The sequence below is a fragment of the Artemia sp. Qi Xiang Cuo genome, chromosome 3 (genome assembly GCF_049724085.1).
Source record: "Artemia sp. Qi Xiang Cuo chromosome 3, ASM4972408v1, whole genome shotgun sequence".
NCBI classification, from domain to species: domain Eukaryota; kingdom Metazoa; phylum Arthropoda; class Branchiopoda; order Anostraca; family Artemiidae; genus Artemia; species Artemia sp. Qi Xiang Cuo.
In genome coordinates this window covers 51,416,401-51,439,327 of record NC_142796.1, presented here as the reverse complement: position 1 = coordinate 51,439,327, position 22,927 = coordinate 51,416,401, and the positions used below count along the sequence as shown (strand labels likewise).

The window sequence follows — 22,927 nt, the reverse complement described above, 5'->3', positions numbered from 1 at the left end:
TGTTGATGACGAGTGGACTGTTTACCCTATTAGAAGTTGATAGTGGAGTTGATGGTAATAATACAAGAGCACCAAACATTGCGGTGGAATTCACGAGAGGATCGCGGCTTTGTCTGGAATGGGATGAAGTATATGCAAGATATGTGATATCCTTGAGCAAATTTAAAATGGAGGATCAATTATGTTTCGCTGCAAAAGTTGATATAGCTACTTTCTTAATGTCCCTCCTAAACCCATTTTCCAACTTGAAGTACTTATCTTTTTCACCCACAACTATACTTTACAGCTTTTTGGAAACCTCAACACCAATAAATATTTGTCAAAGACCATTTCAGAACAATTTACTTTCTTAATTTCTCTCCTGAACCCATTTTGCAACTTGAAGTACTTATCTTTTTCACCCACAACTATACTATACAGATTTTTGGGTACCTCAACACCAAGAAATACTTTTCAATGACCATTTCAGAGCAATTTACTATCTTAATGTCCCTTCTAAACCCTTTTTTCAACTTGAAGTACTTATTTACTTCACCCACAACTATCCTTTACAGCTTTTTGGATACGTCTACACCAAAAAATCCTGTTCAAAGTCATTTTCAGAGACACTTCCAATCTTAATGTCCTTCCTAACCCCATTTTCCAGCTTGAAGTACTTATCTTTTCCACCCACAACTATACTTTAAAGCTCTTTAGATTCCTCAACACCAATAAATACTTTCCAATTAAATGTTCAGAGCAAGTTACTTTCTTTATGTCCCTCCTAAACTCATTTTCCGACTTGAAGTACATATCTTCTTAACCCACAGCTAACATTTACAGCTTTTTGGATACCTCAAAACCAAGACAAACTTTTCATAGACCTTTTTAGAGCAAGTTACTTTCTTAATGTCCCTCTTAAACCCATTTTCCAACTTGAAGTACTTACCTTTTTCACCCACAACCATAGTTTACAGCTTTTTGGATACCTCAACACTAAGAAATACTTTTCAAAGCATATTTCACAGCAAGTTACTTTCTTAATGTCCCTCCTAAACCCATTTTCAAACTTGAATTACTTATCTTTTTCTCCCACAACCATACATTACAGCTTTTTGGATACCTCAACACCAAGAAATACTTTTCAAAGACCATTTCAGAGCAAGTTATTTTCTTAATGTTCCTCCTAAACCCATTTTCCAACTTTAAGTACTTAACTTTTTCACCCACAACTATACTTTACAGCTTCTTGGATACCTCAACACCAAGAAATACATTTCAAAGACCATTTCAGAGCAAGTTACTTTCTTAATTTCCCTCCTCAACCCATTTTCCAGCTTGAAGTACTTCTTTCTTTCACCCACAACTAAACTTTGCATCTTTTAGGATCTCTCAACACCAAGAAATAGTTTTCAAAGACAAGTTCAGAGCAAATTACCATCTAACTGTCACTCCTAAACCAATTTTACATCTTGAAATACTGATCTTTTGCACCGACAACTATCCTTTACAGCTTTTTGGATACCTCAACACCAAGAAATACTTTTCACAGACCATTTCAGAGCGCGTTCCTTTCTTAATGTCTCTTCCAAACCCATTTTCCAACATGAAGTACTTTTCTATTTCACACACAACTATACTTAACAGCATTTGGTATACTTCAACACCAAGAAATACTTTTCAAATACAATTTCAGATCAAGATAATTTCTTAATGTATCTTCTAAGCCCATTTTCCACCTTGCGCTACGTTACATTTTAACCAACTCCGTGACTTTCAAATTTTTTGGATACCTCATCACCAAGTAATCCTGTTCAAAAACCAGTTCAGAGCACGTTACTTTTCTTAATGTCCCTCCTAAACCCATTTTCCAACTTGAAGTACTTATCTTTTTCACTCACAACTATAATTTACAGATTTCTGGATAGCTCAAAAACTAGAAATACTTTTCAAATACAATTCAGAGAAGGTTGCTTTATTAATATCCCTCCTAAACCCATTTTCTAGCTTGAAGTCCAAATATTTTTCACCTACGACTATACTTTACAGCATTTTGGATACATCATCATCAAGAAATAATTTTAAAAGACAATTTAAGAGCAACTTATTATCTTTATGTCCCTCCTAAACCCATTTTCTAACTTGAAGTACTTAAAATTTTCACCATAATATTAAAATTTAATCTTTTTGTATGAATCTAAACCGTGATATAATATACAAAGACCATTAAATTGCAATAAACTTACAAAAAGAACACCCTACGACCATGGTCAAATAAGATTGACTTTTCAATTTAACCCAAAACTCTAACTTCAAGCTTTTTGGAAAAAACATATCAAAGAACTACAATTAAAATAAAAATTTGGTAAACTTTACTTCCAAAATGTCCAACACTAGCTCAATTTCCAAATAGAAGTACTTATCTTTTTCACCCACAACAATACTTTACAGCTTTTTGGATACCTCAACACCAAGAAATACTTTTCAAAGACCATTTCAGAGCAAGTTACTTTCTTAATGTCCCTCCTAAACCCATTTTCCAACTTGAAGTACTTTAATTTTTCACCCACAACTTTACTTTACAGCTTTTTGGATACCTCAACACCAAGAAATACTTTTCAAAGACCATTTCAGAGCAAGTTACTTTCTTAATTTCCCTGCTAAACCCATTTTCCAACTTGAAGTACTTATGTTTTTCACCCACAACTATACTTTACATCTTTTTGGATACCTCAACTCCAAGGTATACTTTTCAAAGACCATTTCAGAGCAAGTTACTTTCTTAATTTCCCTCCTAAAACCATTTTACAACTTGAAGTACTTATCTTTTTCACTCAAAAATATACTTTACGGCTTTTTTTATAACTAACTAACAATAAATAACTTTCATTGAACATGTTAGAGAATGGTACATTAATTAGGACATTCCCTAACCCATTTTCCAACTTGAAGTACTTATGTTTTTCAACCAAAACGATACTTTACACCTTTTTTGATACCTAAACACCCATAAATACTTTTCAATCACCCATTCAGATTAATTTATTTTCTCAATATCCCTCCTAAACCCATTTTCAAGCTTGGGGTACTTACCTTTTTCAACCAAAACTAAAGTGTACATCATTTGTGATACATAGATACAAATAAATACTTTGAAAACACGATTATAGAACGAAATACTTTCTTAATGAGCCCCTTAAAATCATTTTCCAACTTTAAAGAATTATGATTTACCCACAACTTAACGCTAAACCTTATATTATCCTTCAACGCAAAGAACTACTTTTCAGAGAAAATTTCAGAGCACCTTCCTTTCTTTATTCCCCTCCTCAACCATTTTTCCAACTTGAAGTACTTATCTTTTTCACCCACAACTATACTTTACAGCTTTTCGGATATCTCAACACCAAGAAATACTTTTCAAAGACCATTTCAGAGCAAGTTACTTTCTTAATGTCCCTCCTAAACACATTTTTCAACTTGAAGTACTTATCTTTTTCACCAACAACTATACTTTACAGGTTTTCGGATACCACAACACAAACACATACTTTTCAATGACCATTTCAGAGAAAGTTAATTTATTTATGTCCCTACTAAACCCATTTTATAACTTGAACTACTTATCTCTTTCACTCCAATCTATACTTTACAGCTTCTTGGATACCTCAACACCTAGAAATACTTTTCAAAAGACATGTCAGAGAACGTTAATTTATAAATGTCCCTCATAAAAAATAGTTCAATCATTTAGTAATTATCCAATTAAAAAAACAAAAAACTAATCATATATTTGTATACCTATTAACCATGACAAACAGTTCAATGAACATTTCAGACAAAGATACTTTCTAAAAGTCACTTATAAACCCATTTTCCAACTTGAAGTACTTATCTTTTTTACCCACCACTAGACTTTACAGCTTTTTGGATACCCCGCACCCCAGAGATAATTTTAATTAACTATTTCAGAGAAATCTTCACTCATAATATCTATCCTAAAACCATTTTCAAGTTTTATGTACTTAACTTTTCCTCCCTAAACCATACTGTCCTGCTTTTTGGATACCTCAACTCCACGAAATACTACTAATATACCATTTCCGATCTAGTTCTTGTCAGACTGTGCCTACTAACCCCATTTTCCGACTTGAAATACTTACCTTTTTCACCCACTACTATACTTTAGAGCTTTTTGGATACTTCAAGCCCAGGACATACTTTTCAATGACCATTTCAGAGCAAGTTACTGTCTTAATGTACCACCTAAAACCATTTTCCAACATGTTTGTATGATCATTTACACCCACTACTAGTGTGAAGATATTTATGGATACCCCAACACAAAGAAATACATTTCAAAGACAATTTAAGAGAACGTTTATTTATTCTAGTACCAAATAAACCCATTTTACAACTTGAAGTACTTTTCTTTTTAACCCACAACTATACATTAATGCTTAGATTTTACATCAAAAAATCTAAATACTGTTCAATGAACCTTTCACATCAAGTTCTTTTCTTAATGTCCCTCCTAAACTAATGTTACAACGTGAAGTACGTAACATTTTCACCCACAACTATACTTTACAGATTTTTGGTTACCTAAAAACCAAGAAATACTTTTCAAAGACCATTTCAGAGCAAGTTACTTTCTTAATATCCCTCCTAAACTAATTTTTCAACTTGAAGTACTTAAATTTTTCAACCAAAACAATAATTTACAGCTTTTTGTATACCTCAACACCAAGAAATACTTTTCAAAGACCATTTCAAAGAAAGTTCCTTTCTTAATGTCCCCACTAAGCCCATTTTCAAACTTGAAGTAATTCTCTTTGTTAACCAACGCGAGACATTAAGCCTTAGTTGATACCAAAACACCAATAGATTATTTTCAAATACCAATTAAGAAAACTTTACTATCCATATGTCACTGCCCAATTCATTTTAAAACTTGAAGTACTTATGTTTTTCACCCACAACTATACTTTACAGCTTTTTTGTTACCTCAACACCTAGACATTCATTTTTACGACCATGACATTGGAAGTTACTTTCTTAATGTCCCTCCTAAACCCATTTTCCAACTTGAAAGACATATATTTGACACCTACAAGTCTACTTGATAGCGTTATGCATTCTTTATCATCACGACACCCTTTTCAAAGACCCTTTCTGAGAAAGTTACTTTGTTAATGTTCCTCCTAAACCCATTTTCCAACTTGAAGTACATATCTTTTTCACCCACAACCATACTATACAGCTGTTTGGATACATCAACACCAAGAAATACTTTTAAAAGACCATTTCAGAGCAAGTTAATTTCTTAATGTCCCTCCTAAACCCATTTTCTAACTTGAAGTACTTATCTTTTTCACCCACAACTATACTTTACATATTTTTGGATACCTAAACAAAAAGAAATAATTTTCAAAGACCATTTCAGAGCAAGTTTCATTCTCAATGTCCCTCCTAAACCAATTTTCCAACTTGAAGTACATATCTTTTTCACCCACAACCATACTTTACGGCTTTTTGGATACCTCAACACCAAGAAATACTTTTCAAAGGCCATTTCAGAGCAAGTTACTTTCATAATGTCCCTCCTAAACCCATTTTCCAACTTGAAGTACTTATCTTTTTCACCCACAACTAGACTTTACATCATTGTGGATACCTCAACACCCACAAATACTTTTCAAAGACCATTTCAGAGCAAGTTACTTCCTTAATGTACCTCCTATCCCCATTTTCCAACTTGAAATACTTATCTTTTTCACCCAGAACTAAACTTTATAGCTTTTTGGATAAATCACCACCAAGAAATAATTTTCAATTACAATTTCAGAGCAAGTTAATTTATTAATATACATCATAAACCCATTTTACAACTTGAAGTAATTATCTTTTTCACCCACCACTATACTTTACAGCTTTTTTGATACCTAAAAACCAAGAAATACTTTTCAAAGACCATTTGAGAGCAAGTTATTTTCTTACTATCTCTCATAAGCCCCTTTTCCAGCTTGTAGTACTTACATTTTTCAACCACAACTATACTTTAAAGCTTTTTGGATAACTCAACAACAAGAAATACTTTTCAAAGAACATTTCAGAGCAAGTTACATTCTTAATGTCCCTCCTAAACCCATTTTCCAATTTGAAGTACTTATCTTTTTCACCCACAACTATACTTTACAGCTTTTTGGATCTCTCAACACCAACAAATACTTTTCAAAGACCCTTTCAGAGCAAGTTACTTTCTTAATTTCCCTCCCAAACCCATTTTCCAACTTGAAATACTTATCTTTTTCACCCACAACCATACTTTACAGCTTGAAGTATTACCAAGAAATACTTTTCAAAGACCTTTTCAGTGCAAGCTACTTTCTTAATGTCCCTCCTAAACCCATTTTCCAACTTGAAGTACTTATCTTTTTCAACCACAACTATCCTTTACATAGTTTAGGATGCCTCAACACCCTTAAACAATTTCCAAAGACATTTTTAGATCAAGTTAATTTCCCACTTTACAAACTAAGTTTATTTTCAACCTTTAATTAATATTATTTTGCCACCCCAAAAAACCATATCAGGTGTTTTGATAAATAAACACCAAGACACACATTTAAAATACAATTTCACAGCAAGTTACTTTCTTAATATCTCTCCTAAACCTATTTTTCAAGTTGGAGAACTTACCTTTTTCACCCACAACTATACTTTACAGCTTTTTGGATATCTCAACACCAAGAAATACTTTTCAAAGACCATTTCAGAGTAAAAGTTCTTTTCCAAATTTTTCATAGAAGATAGGAAAAGCTACACTTTGATCGTGAATATTCAAGTTCTATTCTGAATTTTACCAAAGAACACAATTCATTTCTAATTTCTCCAGAGAAAATAAAAAGCTTCCATCTCAGTTTTAAGTTCACCAAGACATAACAAAATTTAAAGTTCAGCTCTAAATTTTTCCATAGAAGACAGGAAAAGTTATACTTTGTGATTATTTTCCATGAAGATAAAAAGTTTCACTTTAATTCTAAATTTTCTTAAATTTAGTTCTGACTTCTCAGAGATGAAAAAATTTTAAGTTCTGTTCCAAATTTTTCATAGAAGATAGGAAAAGTTATACTTTGATTGTGAATATTCTTCATGGAGATTTGGAGCTCCACTTTAATTCTGAGTTTTCTCGAAGAAGTGAAAAGTACAAGATCTCTTCTGAATTTTCTTAGAGAAGAGAAAAAAAGTTAGCTCAATTCTGAAATTTACCAATGAAAATGAAAAAGCTTCCATTTCAGTTCCTAATTTCTCAAAGACATAAAAAATTTAAAGTTCAATTCTAAATATTTCCATAGAAGATAGGAATGGCTATACTATAATTGTAATTATTTTCCATGAAGATAAAAAGTTTCACTTTATTTCTAATTTTTCTTAAATTCAGTTCATTCATCTAACCACCAAAAACAATAGGTTAGGTTAGGTAATAATTAGAAACATTTCTCCATGTTTAAGTTAGGTTAGCTTAGCTTATCATGAGCGCTCATGATAAGTTAACCTAACCTAACCTAACTTAAACATGGAGAAATGTTTCTAATTATTTATTAATATTTATTTATGCCTAGCCTAACCTATAGTTTTTGGTGGTTAGATGAATGAACTGAATTTAAGAAAAATTTAAAATAAAGTGAAACTTTTTATCTTCATGTAAAATAATTACAATTATAGTATAGCCATTCCTATCTTCTACGGAAAAATTTAGAATTGAACTTTAAATGTTTTATGTCTTTGAGAAATTAGGAACTGAAATAGAAGCTTTTTCATTTTCATTGGTAAATTTCAGAATTGAGCTAACTTTTTTTCTCTTCTCTAAGAAAATTCAGAAGAGATCTTGTACTTTTCACTTCTTCGAAAAAACTCAGAATTAAAGTGGAGCTCCATATCTTCATGAAGAATATTCACAATCACAGTAAAGCTTGTCCTATCTTCTATGGAACATTTGGAACAGAACTTGAAATGTTTTCATCTCTGAGAAAAGTCAGAACTAAATTTAAGAAAATTTAGAATTAAAGTGAAACTTTTTATCTTCATGGAAAATAATCACAAAGTATAACTTTTCCTGTCTTCTATGGAAAAATTTAGAGCTGAACTTTAAATTTTGTTATGTCTTGGTGAACTTAAAACTGAGATGGAAGCTTTTTATTTTCTCTGGAGAAATTAGAAATGAATTGTGTTCTTTGGTAAAATTCAGAATAGAACTTGAATATTCACGATCAAAGTGTAGCTTTTCCTATCTTCTATGAAAAATTTGGAAAAGAACTTTTACTCTGAAATGGTCTTTGAAAAGTATTTCTTGGTGTTGAGATATCCAAAAAGCTGTAAAGTATAGTTGTGGGTGAAAAAGATAAGTTCTTCAAGTTGGAAAATGGGTTTAGGAGGGACATTAAGAAAGTAACTTGCTCTGAAATGGTCTTTGAAAAGTATTTCTAGGTGTAGAGGTATCCAAAGAGATGTAAAGTATAGTTGTGGGTGAAAAAGATAAGTACTTCATGTTGGAAACTGGGTTTAGGAGGGACATTTAGAAAGTAACTTGCTCTGAAATTGTCTTTGAAAATTTTTTCTTGTTGTTGATTTATCGAAAAAGCTGTAGTGTATAGTTTTGGGTGAAAAAGATAAGTACTTCAAGTTGGAAAATGGGTTTAGGAGGGACAATAAGAAAGTAGCTTGCTCTGAAATGGTCTTTGAAAAGTATTTCTTGGTAATACTTAAAGCTGTACAGTATATTTGTTTGTGAAATATTAAGGTTCTTGAAGTTAGAAAAGGGGTTTAGAAGGATCATTAAGAATTTAACTTGCTCTGAACTAGTCTCTTAATAATATTTATTGGCGTTCAGGTAACAAAAAGGCTGTAAATTATGGTTGTGGGTGAAAAAGATAAGTAATTCAAGTTGGAAAATGGGTTTAGGAGGGACATTAAGAAAGTAACTTGCTCTGAAATGGTCATTGAAAAGTATTTCTTGGTGTTGAGGTACCCAAAAAGCTGTAAACTATAGTTGTGGGTGAAAAAGATAAGTACTTGAAGTTGGAAAAAGGGTTTAGGAGGGAGAATAAGAAAGTAACTTGCTCTAAAATGGTCATTGAAAAGTATTTCTTGGTGTTGAGGTATCCATAAAGCTGTAACGTATAGTTGTGAGTGAAAAAGATGAGTACTTCAAGTTGTAAATTGGGTTTAGGAGGGACATTGAGAAAGTAACTTGCTCTGAAATGGTCTTTGAAAAGTATTTCTTTGTGTTGAGGTATCCAAAAAGCTGTAAAGTATGGTTGTGGGTGAAAATGATATGTACTTCAAGTTGGAAAATGGGTTTAGGAGGGACATTGAGAAAGTAACTTGCTCTGAAATGATCTTTGAAAAGTATTTCTTGGTGTTGAGGGAACCAAAAAGCTGTAAAGTATAGTTGTGGGTGAAAAAGATAAGTACTTCAAATTGGAAAATGGGTTTAGGAGGGACATTAAGAATGTAACTTGCTCTGAAAAGGTCTTTGAAAAGTATTTCTTGGTGTTGAGGTATCCAAAAAGCTTTAAAGTCTAGTTGTGGGGGAAAGAGATAAGTACCTCAAATTTGAAAATGGGTTTAGGAGGGATATTAAGAAAGTAACTTGCTCTGAAATGTTCTTTGAAAAGTATTTCTTGGTGTTTAGGTATCAAAAAAGATTTAAAGTATAGGTGTGGGTGAAAAAGATAATTACTTAATTTTTTAAATTTGGTTTAGGATTGTCATTTAGAATGTAACTTGCTCAGAAATGGTCTTTGAAAAGTATTGCTTGGTCTTGAGTATTCAGAAAAGCTTAAATGTAATATTTGTGTGTGAAAAAAAAAAGTACTTCAAGTTGGAAAAGGTGGTTAGGAGTGAAATAAAGAAAGTAACTTGCTCTGAAAGGGACTTTGAAATGTATGTCTTGGTGTTGAGGTATCCAATAAGCTGTAAAGTATAGTTGTGGGTGAAAAAGATAAGTACTTCAAGTTGGAAAATGGGTTTAGGAGGGACATTAAGAAAGTAGCTTGCTCTGAAATGGTGTTTGAAAAGTATTTCTTGTTTTTGAGGTATCAAAAAAGCTGTAAAGTATGGTTGTGGGTGAAAAAGATATGTACTTCAAGGTGGAAAATGTGCTTAGGGTGGACAGTAAGAAATTAAGGAGCTCTGAAATGGTCGATGAAAAGTATTTCTTGGTCTTGTGGCATCAAAAAAGCTCTAACGCATTGTTGTTTGAGAAAAAAATAAGTACGTAAAGTTGGAGAATGGGTTTAGATGGGACATTCAGAATGTAACTTGCTCTGAAAGGGTCTTTGAAAAGTATTTATTGGTGTTGAGGTATCCAAAAAGCTGTAAAGTAGAGTTGTGGGTGAAAAAGATAAGTACTTCAAGTTGGAAAATGGGTTTAGGAGTGAAATTAAAAAAATATCCTTCGCTGATATGGACTTTGAAAAGTATTTCTTGGTGTTGAGGTATCCAAAAAGATGTAAAGTATACTTGTGGTTGTAAATGATAAGTACTTCAAGTTGGAAAATTGATTTAGAATGAACATTAAGAAAGGAACTTGCTCTGACATGGTCTTTGAAAAGTATTTCTTGGTGGTTAGGAATCAAAACAGCTGTAATGTATAGTTTTGTTTGAAGATGTTATGTACTTAAAGATGGAAATTGAGCGGAGATGGGAGCTAAATTATTATACGTTATAATAAAGTGTATTTTTATTTTTTATATATTTTGTTTTTATACAAATTATATTATATGTCTGTGTGTTTCTTTTAATTTTTTGTCATTCTATTTTGAATAGTGGGTTAGGAGAGACATAAAGGATGTATCTTGATATTAAATGGTCTTAGAAAAGTATTTCCTGGTTTTGAGTTATCAAAAAAACTGTAAAGTATAGATTTGGGTGAAAAAAATAAGTACTTCAAGATGGAACATTGGTGTAGGAGCGATATTTAGAAAGTATCTTGCTCTCTAATTTACAATGAAAAGTATTTATATGAGTGTAGGAATAACACAAGAAGTACATTCTCGATCTTGATGAAAATCATACAAGAATCACGTAGTAAAATGGGTGTAGAAGGTACATTAAGAAGATAAATTGCTCTGAAATGGTAATTGAAAAGTATTTCTTGGTGTTGAGGTATCCAAAAAGCTGTAAAGTATGGTTGTGGGAGAAAAAGATAATTACTTCAAGTTGTAAATTGGGTTTAGCAAGGACATTAAGAAACTAACTTGCTCTGAAATTGTTTTTGAAAAGTATTTCTTTGGGATGATGTATACAATAATCTGTATAGTTTAGTTGTGTATAAAATAGATAAGTACTTCAAGTTGGAAAATGGGTTTATAAGGGATATTAAGAAAGTAACTGGGTCTAAAAGGTTCCTTTAAAAGTATTTCTATGTTTTGAGATATCAGAAATGATGAAGATTATTGTTGTTGTTGTATATGATAAGAACGACAAGATTTTAAATGTGGAAATTAGGGACATTAAGAAAGGAACTTTCTCTGAAATGTCTTTTGAAAATTATTTCTTGGTGTTGAGGTATCCACAAAAATGTAAAGTATAGTTGTGGGTGAAAAAGATAAGTACTTCAAGTTGGAAAATGGGTTTAGGAGGGATATAAAGAAAATAACTTGCTCTGAAATGGTCTTTGAAAATTATTTCTTGGTGTTGCGGTATCCAAAAAGCTGTAAAGTATTGTTGTGGGTGAAAAAGATAAGTATTTCAAGTTGGAAAATGAGTTTAGGAGGGACATTAATAAAGTAACTTGCTCTGAAATGGTCTTTGAAAAGTATGTCTTGGTGTTGACGTATCCGAAAAGCTGTAAAGTATAGTTGTGGGTGAAAAAGATAAGTAATTCAATTTGGAAAATTGGTTTAGGAGTGGCATAAAGAAACGATCTTGCTCTGTTTTGTTATTTTATAAGTAGTTAATTGCTGTAGGGTATCCTATAAGCTGTCGCGTAACCTTTTGGATGAAACATAAGTGTGTTAAGTTCGAAAAAGAGTGTAAAGGGGTCATTAAGAATGTCACTCGCTTTGAAATGTTGTTTGAAATGTGTTCCTCTGTGTTTATGTATTAAAAAAACTGTAATGTAGTGCTTTGGGTGAAAATGGTAAGTATTTCAAGTTATAAAATGGGCTCGGGTTGTACATTATGACTTTAAAGGGCTTGGCAATGGTATTTAAAAAGTATTTCTTGGTTTCTAGATATCCAAAGAGCTGTCAATTATTGTTGGTGGTGAAATAGATTAGTACTTTTCACTGAAATGTTCTTTTAAAATTATGTCTATGTGCGCAGGCATCCAAAAATATGTAAAGAATTGTTGTGGGTCATCTAGATATGTACTTCCAGTTGGAAAATGGCTGTACGAGGGGCATTAAGAAAGTAACTTGCACTGAAATGGTCTTTGAAAAGTATTTCTTGTTGTTGAGGTATCCAAAAATCTGTAAAGTATAGTTGTGGGTGAAAAAGATAAGTACTTCAAGTTGGAAAATGGGTTTAGGTGGGAGATTAAGAAAGTAACTTGCTCTGAAATGGTCTTTGAAAAGTATTCCTTGGTGTTGAGGTATCGAAGAAGCTGTAAAGTATAGTTGTGGGTGAAAAATTAAAGTACTTCAAGTTGGAAAATGGGTTTAGGAGGGACATTAAGAAAGTAACTTGCTCTGAAATTGTCTTTGATATTTATGCATTGGTGTTGAGGTATACAAATAGTTGTAATGTATGGTTGGGGGTTAAAAAGATAAGTACCTCAAGTTGGAAAATGGGGTTATAAGGGACAATAAGTAAGAAACGTGCTCTGAAATCGGCGTTAAAAAGTGTGTCTTATTGTTGAGGTATACACAAAGCTGTGAGGTGTAGTTGTGGGTGAAAAATATAAGTACTTCAAGTTTGAAAATGGGTTTAGGAAGGACATTAAGAAACTAACTTGCTCTGAAATGTTCATTGAAAAGTATTTCTTGGTGTTGAGGTATCCAAAAAGCTGTAAAGTATAGTTGTGGGTGAAAAAGATACGTACTGCAAGTTGGAAAATGGGTTTAGGAGGGACATTAAGAAATTAACTTGCTCTGAAATGTTCTTTTAAAAGTTTTTATTGGTGTTGAGGTATCCAAAAAGCTGTAAAGTATAGTCGTGGGTGACACACATATGTTTTTCAAGTTTGAAAATGGGTTTAGGAGGTAACTTAAGAAAGGAACTTGCACTGAAATAGTCTTTGAAAAGTATTTCTTGGTGTTGGGGTATCAAAAAAGCTGTAAAGTATAGTTGTGGGTGGAAATGATAAGTACTTCAAGTCGGACAATAGGGTTAGGAGGACCATTAAGAAAGCAACTTGCTCTGAAATGGTCTTTGAAAAGTATTTCTTGGTGTTGAGGTATCCAAAAACCTGTAAAGTATAGTTGTGGGTGAAAAAGATAAGTACTTCAAGTTGGAAAATGGGTTTAGGAGAGACAATAGGAAAGGGTCGTTAACAGATAAGTTCTTTGAAATTCAGTTCATGCGATTTATTTAAACGAAAAGCTGGGGTGTAGTGTTGTATGTGAAAAAGATAAGTACTTCAGGTTGTAAAATGGGTTAAGGACAGACCTCCGGAACGTAACGATCTTAGAAATGGTCTGTGAAAAGTATTTCTTGGTGTTTAGGTATCCAAAAAGCTGTAAAGTATAGTTGTAGGTGAAAAAGATAAGTACTTCAAGTTGGAAAATGGGTTTAGGAGGGAGATTAAGAAAGTAACTTGCTCTGAAATGGTCTAAGAAAAGTATTTATTGGTGTTTAGATATCCAAAAAGCTGTAAAGTAGAGTCTTTTGAGAAAAAGATAAGTTCTTCAAGTTGGAAAATAGGTTTAGGAGGGACAATAAGAAAGTAAGTTGCTTTGAAATTGTCTTTGAAAAGTATTTCTTGGCGTTGAGGTATCCGAAAAGTTGAAAAGCATAGTTGTGGGGTGAAAACTATACGTACTTCAATTTGGAATTTTGGTTTAGGAGGGACATTAAGAAATTAGGTTGCTCCGAAATTGTCTTTGGAAAGTATTTCTTGGTGTTGAGGTATCCAAAAAGCTGAAAAGCATAGTTGTGGGTGAAAAAGATATGTAAATTCAAGTTGGAAATTGGGCTTGGGAGGGACATTAAGAAAGTAACTTGCTCTGAAATGGTCTTTGAAAAGTATTTCTTGGTGTTGAGGTATCCAAAAAGCTGTAAAGTATGGTTGTGGGTGAAAAAGATAAGTACTTCAAGTTGAAAAATGGGTTTAAGAGGGACATTAAGAAAGTAACTTGCTCTGAAATGGTCTTTGAAAAGTATTTCTTGGTGTTGAGGTATCCAAATGTCTGTTAATGATCGGGTTGGGTTAAATATATATGTCCTTAAAGTCGGAAATTGAGATGAGGAGGGAACGATATAAATAAACTATCACTAAACAGTACTTTCGAACGTATTTATGGTAGTTGATGAAACAAAATTGCTGTCATGTATAGTTGTTGTTGAATTAGATAATTACTTCAAGTTGTAAAATGGGTTTAGGAGGGACATTAAGAAAGTAACTTGCTCTGAAATGGTCTTTGAAAAGTATTTCTTGGTGTTGAGGTAACCAAATAGCTGTAAAGTATAGTTGTGGGCGAAGAAAATAAGTACTTCATGTTGGAAAATGGGTTTAGGAGGAATATTAAGAAAGGAACTTGCTCTGAAATGGTCTTTGAAAAGTATTTCTTGGTGTTGAGGTAACCAAAAAGCTGTAAAGTATAGTTGTGGGTGAAAAAGATAAGTACTTCAAGTTGGAAAATGGGTTTAGGAGGGACATTAAGAAAGTAACTTTCTCTGAAATGGGCTTTGAAAAGTATTTCTTGGTGTTGAGGTATCCAAAAAGCTGTAAAGTATAGTTGTGGATGAAAAAGATAAGAACTTCAAGTTGGAAAATGGTTTTAGAAGGGTCATTAAGAAAGTAGCTATATCAACTTTTGCAGTGAAACATAATTAATCCTTCATTTTAAATTTGTTCAATGATACCAGATGCCTTGCATATACTTTGTTCCATTCCAGAAAATGCTGTGATCCTTTGGTAATTTCCACCACAATGTTGTTTGTTCATTTATCATTACCTTCAGGTTCAATATCAATTTCTAAGAGGGTAAAAATTCCACTCATCATCAACACGAAAATATATAGATCCAAATGAGTAAAGTCAAACTGTTCTGCTCACTCCTTTGAATTCTATTCACAGACTAATAAAACTATGGCAAAAATCCTTTCCTCATATTCCCTCCACCACTAATATGTAAGCAAGCCTCTGATTGGCTGAGAAGGAAACACGTGATCTAACTGTTTCCTATTTCTGGACACCTTGACATTCGCCTCGAGCATGCACTTGCCCAAAACAACAACAACATCAAATACTGTTTCCTATTTTTGGACACCTTGACATTCGCCTCGAACATGCACTTGGCCAAAACAACAAATAAATCGACCTGGGAAAAAGAGGTCATTGACCCCATTAACCACGTGTTCTCCCTAGGGACTCTATGCCCATATATGGTGTGGGTACGGGATCAATAGGGGCCTTTCTACTTATACTTCCCAATAACAAATACCATATGTAAACAAAGGGTAAAGTTCAAAACTTGCAGCCTTTCCGACTATACTGGCTATCTCAAAATTATACTGGCTATACTGGCTATCTATTTCTGACTATCTCAAAATTTTAACCAGGTGACTTTGGGGGGAAAATGAGCGTGAGAGGGGGCCTAGTTGCCCTCCAATTTTTAGGTCATTTAAAAGGGACACTATAAATTTTGATTTCCGTTTGAGTGTGACATCTTGTCATAATTTAGGATCACTGCGTCGGGACGATAATCTCAGGAAAAAAAAAACAAATAAGCACACAATCGTGATGTTTCTTCTGGCAGAAAAAAAATTACAAAATTCCACATTTTTGCATATAGGAGCTTTAAATCTCTACAGAAGGGTTATCTGATACGCTGAATTTGATGGTGTGATTTTCATTAAGATTCTGTGACTTTAGGGGCTGTTTTCCCCCTTTTTCGAAAATAAGGCAAATGTTCTCAGGATCGTAGCTTTTGATGGGTAACACTAAACTTGATGAAATTTCTATATTTGAAATCGGCTTAAAAATTTAATTATTTTGTATCTATTGGTATCAAAATTGGTATCCAATTTTTTAGAGTTTCGGTTACTATTGAGCCGGATCACTCCTTACTCAAAGTTTGTTACATCAAATTGTTTGATGAGATTAAACAATTTTGAATGCAATTTCCAAATTTCTATAAGATTTTTACATCATTCGTAGTCAAGAATTTTATTTTTAAGTTGAACAGAACGCATAAACTATTGATAGCCAACAGATTATTGCGGCAGCTGAATCGTAAGTTTGTAGAAATTTGTTGTTTTTTTTACTATTTTTAGATACATTTTCTTAATGTTTAATATCCAATTATTGAACGCCTGATAGATTGAAGAAAATACAGTCTTCTTTCTGAAAAATTTCACCCCTCCCCCTTCCCTCCCAAAAAAATCCTTCTATTGAGATAAAATTTAGCTATAGACTATGTATAAGGTTGGGGAATTGAAGATTGAAACAGAATTGACCCCAAAAATATGATTTACAAAAAAAACAATATGTTATTGCATATAGAGGGGGGGGGGGGCTGTGGGGATATCATTTTTAAATCATAATACCTCATTTTTTTTTATTTTTTTTTGAAAGCAGGGATGCCAAAAAGCTAATTATTTTTTTCATTTAAAGCGGAGACGAAAGAAAATGATATCAAATTCCCTGGGAAACCATAGAAATATTTTTATAGACCCAGGGTCCCCCATTGGGACTTTTTCATTGTCTTGGGTATTATTGGATTTCTCATAGGCTACTGGCCTATTTTGCCTTTTGTGTGTGCTCCCTTTTAATTAGATTCCTCGGATCTTATTGAATGCCACGGCGAATCTATTATTTAATTTATTATGCAAGGGTTTTGAAACGCCACAGCCATTTCGTTTCTATCAGATTTCTACTTCTCTTTATGAGTAACGAAGAAGACCAGCGTCCAGCCAGCGACTTGCGAAGTTTTAAACTCACGAATAGGACCGAATCTTTTGTAAATTCAAGCTGGGATTTGAGAAAGACTAATGAAAACATTAATGTTTGCGATCAACATTGATCGTGATCGCACCGACGGCGCGCCGCCGACATCTTACCGGCGGCGGCGCGAAAGAATCATCGGCGATGCGCCGGCGGTGCGGCAGAGGTGCGCCACTGCTGCTATTTTTGACCCCGCCGCCGCCGGTCTTCCTTTATCGGCGCGACACCGGGGTCTAGTAGAGATACTCAAAAATCATCAACATAACATCTTTCATAACAGGACAATTCTCCCACTCGAACTTAAATCCCTTATATATTCAAACATTAACAACAAAATAGAATAGCGAAAGAAAAACAAAATTTAAAGTTACTATTTAGCTGTCGAATCTTTTTTTTCTCTTTCTTTTTATTGTCTTATTCGATTAAATAAAATGGACAGGTTCAAAACTATTTTCGTCACAAGAGAATCTTATCAAATAGTTTGTGATAAAAAAAACTGGAATCAAAAAGTAACTTGGATCAACATTCACCAAGACTAAAAATGGAATTCTCATGACAATTTCTACACCGGCAGTATTGGCTTTTTATATTGATTCTAAATATATAAAATTCTTTCAGTTTATTGTTACCCACCCAAAACCAAAAATCTGATAAAATTTGCCAGATTTCTTAAAAAAAAAACCTCCCTCCCCCCAAAAAAAGCAGGCCATCTTATTGAAAATCTCTTTATTATATACATCATATCAGAGAACCCTACCGTAGAGGTTTCAAGCTCCAATCTTTAAAATACGGAATTTCGCATTTTTTTTTCAGAAGAAACTTTGTTGATGCATGTTTATTTGTTTTGTTTTTTCCCAAGGGTGATTGTATCAAACTGAAGGTCCTAGATAATTGGGAGGGAACTCACTCAAACGTGAATTTTAAGCTCTTTTAAGTGACCATACAGATTGGACCAGGGGAAAGTCTTGGTTTTCTTGCTATTTTAGGGCACCAAAAATATGACTTTACCCTGAAGATGATGAATTTGCAATCAATTTAAAATTCTGAGAAGCTAATTGATTTAAAGAGTATCAATAATTATATTTTAGGCTTACCAGTTGTAAAAGAAGTAATACCACACGGTGGCAGAACTGGATTCAAACAAGTTGATTGGCTTTATTTGTAATGATATTAGGCTACGTTTGGCGATCTGTAACTGCGTATCAGCTACAATGAGGGGGGGGGTGAGTCATTGTTTAGGTGGGGGTAGGGTAGATTCCTAAAAAAGTACATTTTAATGGAAAAACTGCTTACTCCTCACAAGGCTTCAGATAAATGTTGAAAGATGTAGGGGGAGTAGTAATTAATTAAATTGTTTGGCTATGCAGATAAAATGTTACATTCTGATTTCTACCAGCACAGAGGTGGAAAAGGCAAGGCAGGTCATCATCAGTCCCGCCAGGAAATTTCTTTGGGGTGGTAAATACTGTAAGGAACTTAGTTTGTAGCAATTTTAAATAACGCTATTTTCTTTTTCTATTTATATAAAGTATTTCAATGTATTTAAACAAATGTATGTAATGTATTTTTGATAAAAAAAAAAAAATCCTATTGTAGAGTCTGTGATTGCTTCAGTTATGTAGAAGATCAGAAGTCTCACAGAATTTCCATCCATACAAACAAATATACTCCTTTTCATCCAACAGAAATTCTTTAGTAGTAGTATTAACAAGGACTTTTTACCAAAATTACTATTCATCGCCAATTTTTTTAAGTATATTAAAATTTTATCCAAAATTGAAATTGCAAATTTAAACGTAGGACGGTACTAATCGATGTACAATTATTGATTTACAGATTTTAAAAGCAATTGACCAGGGATTTAAGGGACAGGTACCTCAAAGTGTATCTTCATTAGGCCTGAGTATGATATGGAAAACAATCAGAAATTAAATAAAAAAAGAGCTTTTCAACTGAAAGCAAGAAACAGATTTGAAACCTATTTGAAAAGATTATTCTTTATATGAAGCGGGCTGTCTCTTCCTTACTCTTTACTGTGAAGTTTGGCTTTTTTCCAAATTTTTAAAAGAAATTTGCAACTGGAAAGATAAGATTTTTCAAAGCACTAAAAATACTTTTGTTTAAATGAGCAAGGTGTTGAGAAGGGGGCAGTCCCCCTTATATACACAGTAATTTGTATTTGTTTTAAGTTTTAAACTTGCTTCTTACTTTAGTTGAAAAACCTTTTTCTATTTGTTTAATTACATTTCATGAAACTGTAAAGTTTTATGAATACAGTACTTTTGGTAACGCAGAAAAAACGATCAACATTTCAATGATCTCTGTTTGGATTGATGGGTAATCAAACAGTTCGTGGTAAGTACGGTGAGACCCGACCTAATAGTAACGGAAACTCTAAAAAACTGAATTTTGATACCAATTGATGTATCAAAATAATTGGCTTATTATGCTGATTCCAAATATTTAGGTTTCATTAAGTTTAATTTTACCCGTCAAAAGCTACGAGCCTGAGAAAATGTATCTGATTTTTTAAAAAAGGTGGAAAGACCCCCTCAAAGTCATAGAATTTTAATGAAAATCACAACATCAGATTCAGCATATCAACGAGCCCTACTGTAGAGGTTTCAAGCTCATATCTGCAAAAATGTGGAATTTTGTAATTTTTGCCAGAAGAAAGATCACGGATCCGTGTTTATTTGTTTGTTTTTCCCCGGGATGATCTTATCGACCCCGTGGGCCTTGGCAGTTGAGAGAGTGTTCACTTTAAAGGAAATAAAAGGTTACGGTGCCCTTTTTCAGTGGTCAAAGAAATTGTAGTGCATCTAGGTATCCTCCTACGCCATCTTTTCTCCAAAGTCGTTTAACGGAAATTTTGAGCTGCTTTTTTCTTCAATCCAGTTTCAGGGACCGATCGTCATGCCTTTAGATATCAAAGGACCCCTTTGAGCCCCTGGAAAAAGGTTGTCAAGCCATAAAATTTACTCATTGTTTTATTTGTTACTGGGGATATGCATACATTTTTCGGGTGGGGAGGGGAGGAAGAATTTTCTGCTGGGAGGATTTTACATGGAGAAAATGTTCCATTGAAAGAGAAGTTTCCAGGGGGGGGGGACTTTTCAGGGAAATTTTATACTTGGTGAATTTGCCAGAAATCCTATATGAAATTTCTTTATATGTCTTGCTTTCTCTTTACCGATTCAATTTTAGGCGTGGAGATGTTAAGGGTAATTGTCCGAGGTAAATTTTCGCCAGGATTGAATTGCTCAGAGAATATTTCTGTGGGAAGGGTTTCCATGGAGGTGGAGCCAGGTATCCTGGCGTTATTAAAAAAACGATCAGAAAATAAAATTAAAAAAAACAAGTTTTTCCAGCTCAATATGAGGGGCAGCATTAAGACTTAAAACGTCCAAAAACTATCACTTGAATGAGGGAGGTTTCACCCTTCTTGGCTTCTCGATCCTTGTGCCAAAGTTCAAATTTTGTCCTAATTATTTAAAAACAACTCCTGAGACACAAGGCTCGTTTAATTAGAACAATAAGTAACTTATTGTAACTTTAAAGTGCCGAAAAACGGTAGCGTGAAGAGCGAGGTATTGAAAAGGGGGGACCCCCCTCATATACGTAATAATTTCTGTTTGTTTTAAGTTTTAATACTGCTCCTGCCTTTCAGTTGAAAAAACTTCGTTTTTTTATTTAATGAAGCTTACAGACAAACATTTTTCTAAAGGCAATGAAAAAAGTACGTCAATTAAAGTAAAAGTATATAACAATGGAAAAAGTAATTAATTAAACAAATTACACAAAACAATAGTCTACTTACAAAAACTAAGATATAAACTCCCTGCATTCAGTTTCTGTTGAGCAATGCTGAACCGTTGGATGGACATTTTTTTACAATATCAACAGTTTTGAACTTGGTTATCAAACACCAAAATATTTAATGCCTTTAGACTCAATTATTTTTTAAAAGTACTGCATTATCAAAGTAGTTTGTTCAAAGTAAAACATTAAAACTAAGATTAAGAAAATCAATACAAATTTTTAATTTAATATTTCAAAATTAATTTTGAATACCAAAAACCAACATATTTGACACCTTTATACCTCATAACCGTAAAAAATTAAATATTTTTCAAAGCGACAACTAGAATAGTACAGTTACTCCTGGAAAAATAAATAAGTGATAATAAAACACAAAAAACGCATCCGTTCAGTGGGAAGTTACAAAAATTCCCAGCATTACGTTCACGGGCAACATTTCTCATTATAGCTGCTTCATATATCAGTTCATGGGTACTCTGGCAATGCAAGCAAAAGTTAACGGCATATTTTTACCAAAATTGCCCCTTATTAAGTTGTTTTCCCTGTGTATTATTTAATTATACGAACGTTCTTGTGTACTAATAACTGCACTAATCACTAATAAACAAATACATATTTAGGATCACCATAAAAAAACTGATTCTTTGATTGAATGATATCAATAGTTAGGCTCTTACACTTTCGTTATAGGGTCAAAATCTATTGGTAGGCAGTCACAAATGGGGCAATACACACTTTTTCCATGGTTTTTCCATATTCTCTGTGGTTATTCCATATGAAGAATGACAGATTGCCGAAGATTGTTCTTTTCGACCAACCGTCTGGGGATAAACGGAAACCAGGTCGTCCCCGTATGGGGTGGGAGGACGTCATAAAGAAAGATTTAAAGAAAATTGGAATTTCGTGGGAAGGTGTAAAAAGGGAGGCTTTGAATAGATTGGGATGGAGGAGGAGCGTGCGTAGCTGTGTTGGCCTCAGGCGGCTTGGTGCTGCGGTGAGTTGTTAGTAGTAGTAGTAGTGTTTTTCATATTCTGCTTTTTTTCTTTTGGTTTCCTTACAATTACTTCATAGTCCCAAATCTCCGGGGGGCATGGCCCCCCTGCCCCTCCACCTCTGCCGGCGCCCATGAATGATAGTAAAAAAAAGAAAACATTGAGGATGTGAAAGAACAAAGCCATTGTTTTAAAGTCAGTAAATAAATACTCACATTTGCAACTTTTTCCATCCAAATTCTAAAAGCTTTATTTCCAAATCTTTGGGGCTGGTCTATTGGAGGCGTCTCATCAACAAACACATTTAATCTGTCAAGAAGTTTCAATATTCCATTTGTAATATCACTAGTATGGCACTCAGTCTTATTTGGTTTGTTCTTCACTGCTTCATTAAGGGACAATATAAGCCCTACATAATCCTAAGAAAAAGAAGAAATATAAATAAAGGTTACTTTGGCTAAAAACAAAAATTCAAGAGAAATAACTCAAACTAAAAATAATCAACTTAGCCGAATTAGGATCTATCCCTGACTTTATATGATCTTCTTTGTTTTTTTCCTTCTTTCTTTATGTCTTCTTTTCTTTCTTCGTCCTCTTTTGCAAAACCATATAATGAACTAAATTTGGCTTAGATAGCTTCAGGCTCAGAAACTTATAAGATATTTCCTTGAAGATACACTATTCAACCTGATTAATCATTCAATTTTCCCAATTATAAGTAAGTCGAGAATCGTTATACCTAAAGCAAGCGAATTTCAAATTACCCCACGTATTTTGCACACAAATATGCTAATAATACCTATTAACTATTGATTTTTTTCGCATGAAAAATTCTTGATAATGAAAATCTAAATAGTTGAAAATCTGAATATCTAATTTCATGAAAATTATCATAAAAGGGTAGATATATCTATTGAATATAACTATAAGGCCTGATCAGCCCTGTGAGGTATTACCCCCTTATCCCCCCATTATTCCTCATGTACGCAATACCAAATAAAATAGGAACAACGTTGCA

General features: G+C 33.3%; 1 protein-coding gene across 2 annotated transcripts in view; it reads right to left on the bottom strand.

Moving 5' to 3' along the window:
* Ptpa (Phosphotyrosyl phosphatase activator) overlaps nucleotides 1-22,927 on the bottom strand; it is a 101,345-nt gene that overhangs the window by 49,297 nt on the left and 29,121 nt on the right. For both annotated transcript variants that reach the window (XM_089087004.1, XM_089087005.1), the window contains exon 2: nucleotides 22,125-22,328. In XM_089087004.1, coding sequence (XP_088943130.1) covers nucleotides 22,125-22,328 — 204 coding nt within the window. The remainder of the gene's footprint in view (nucleotides 1-22,124; nucleotides 22,329-22,927) is intronic.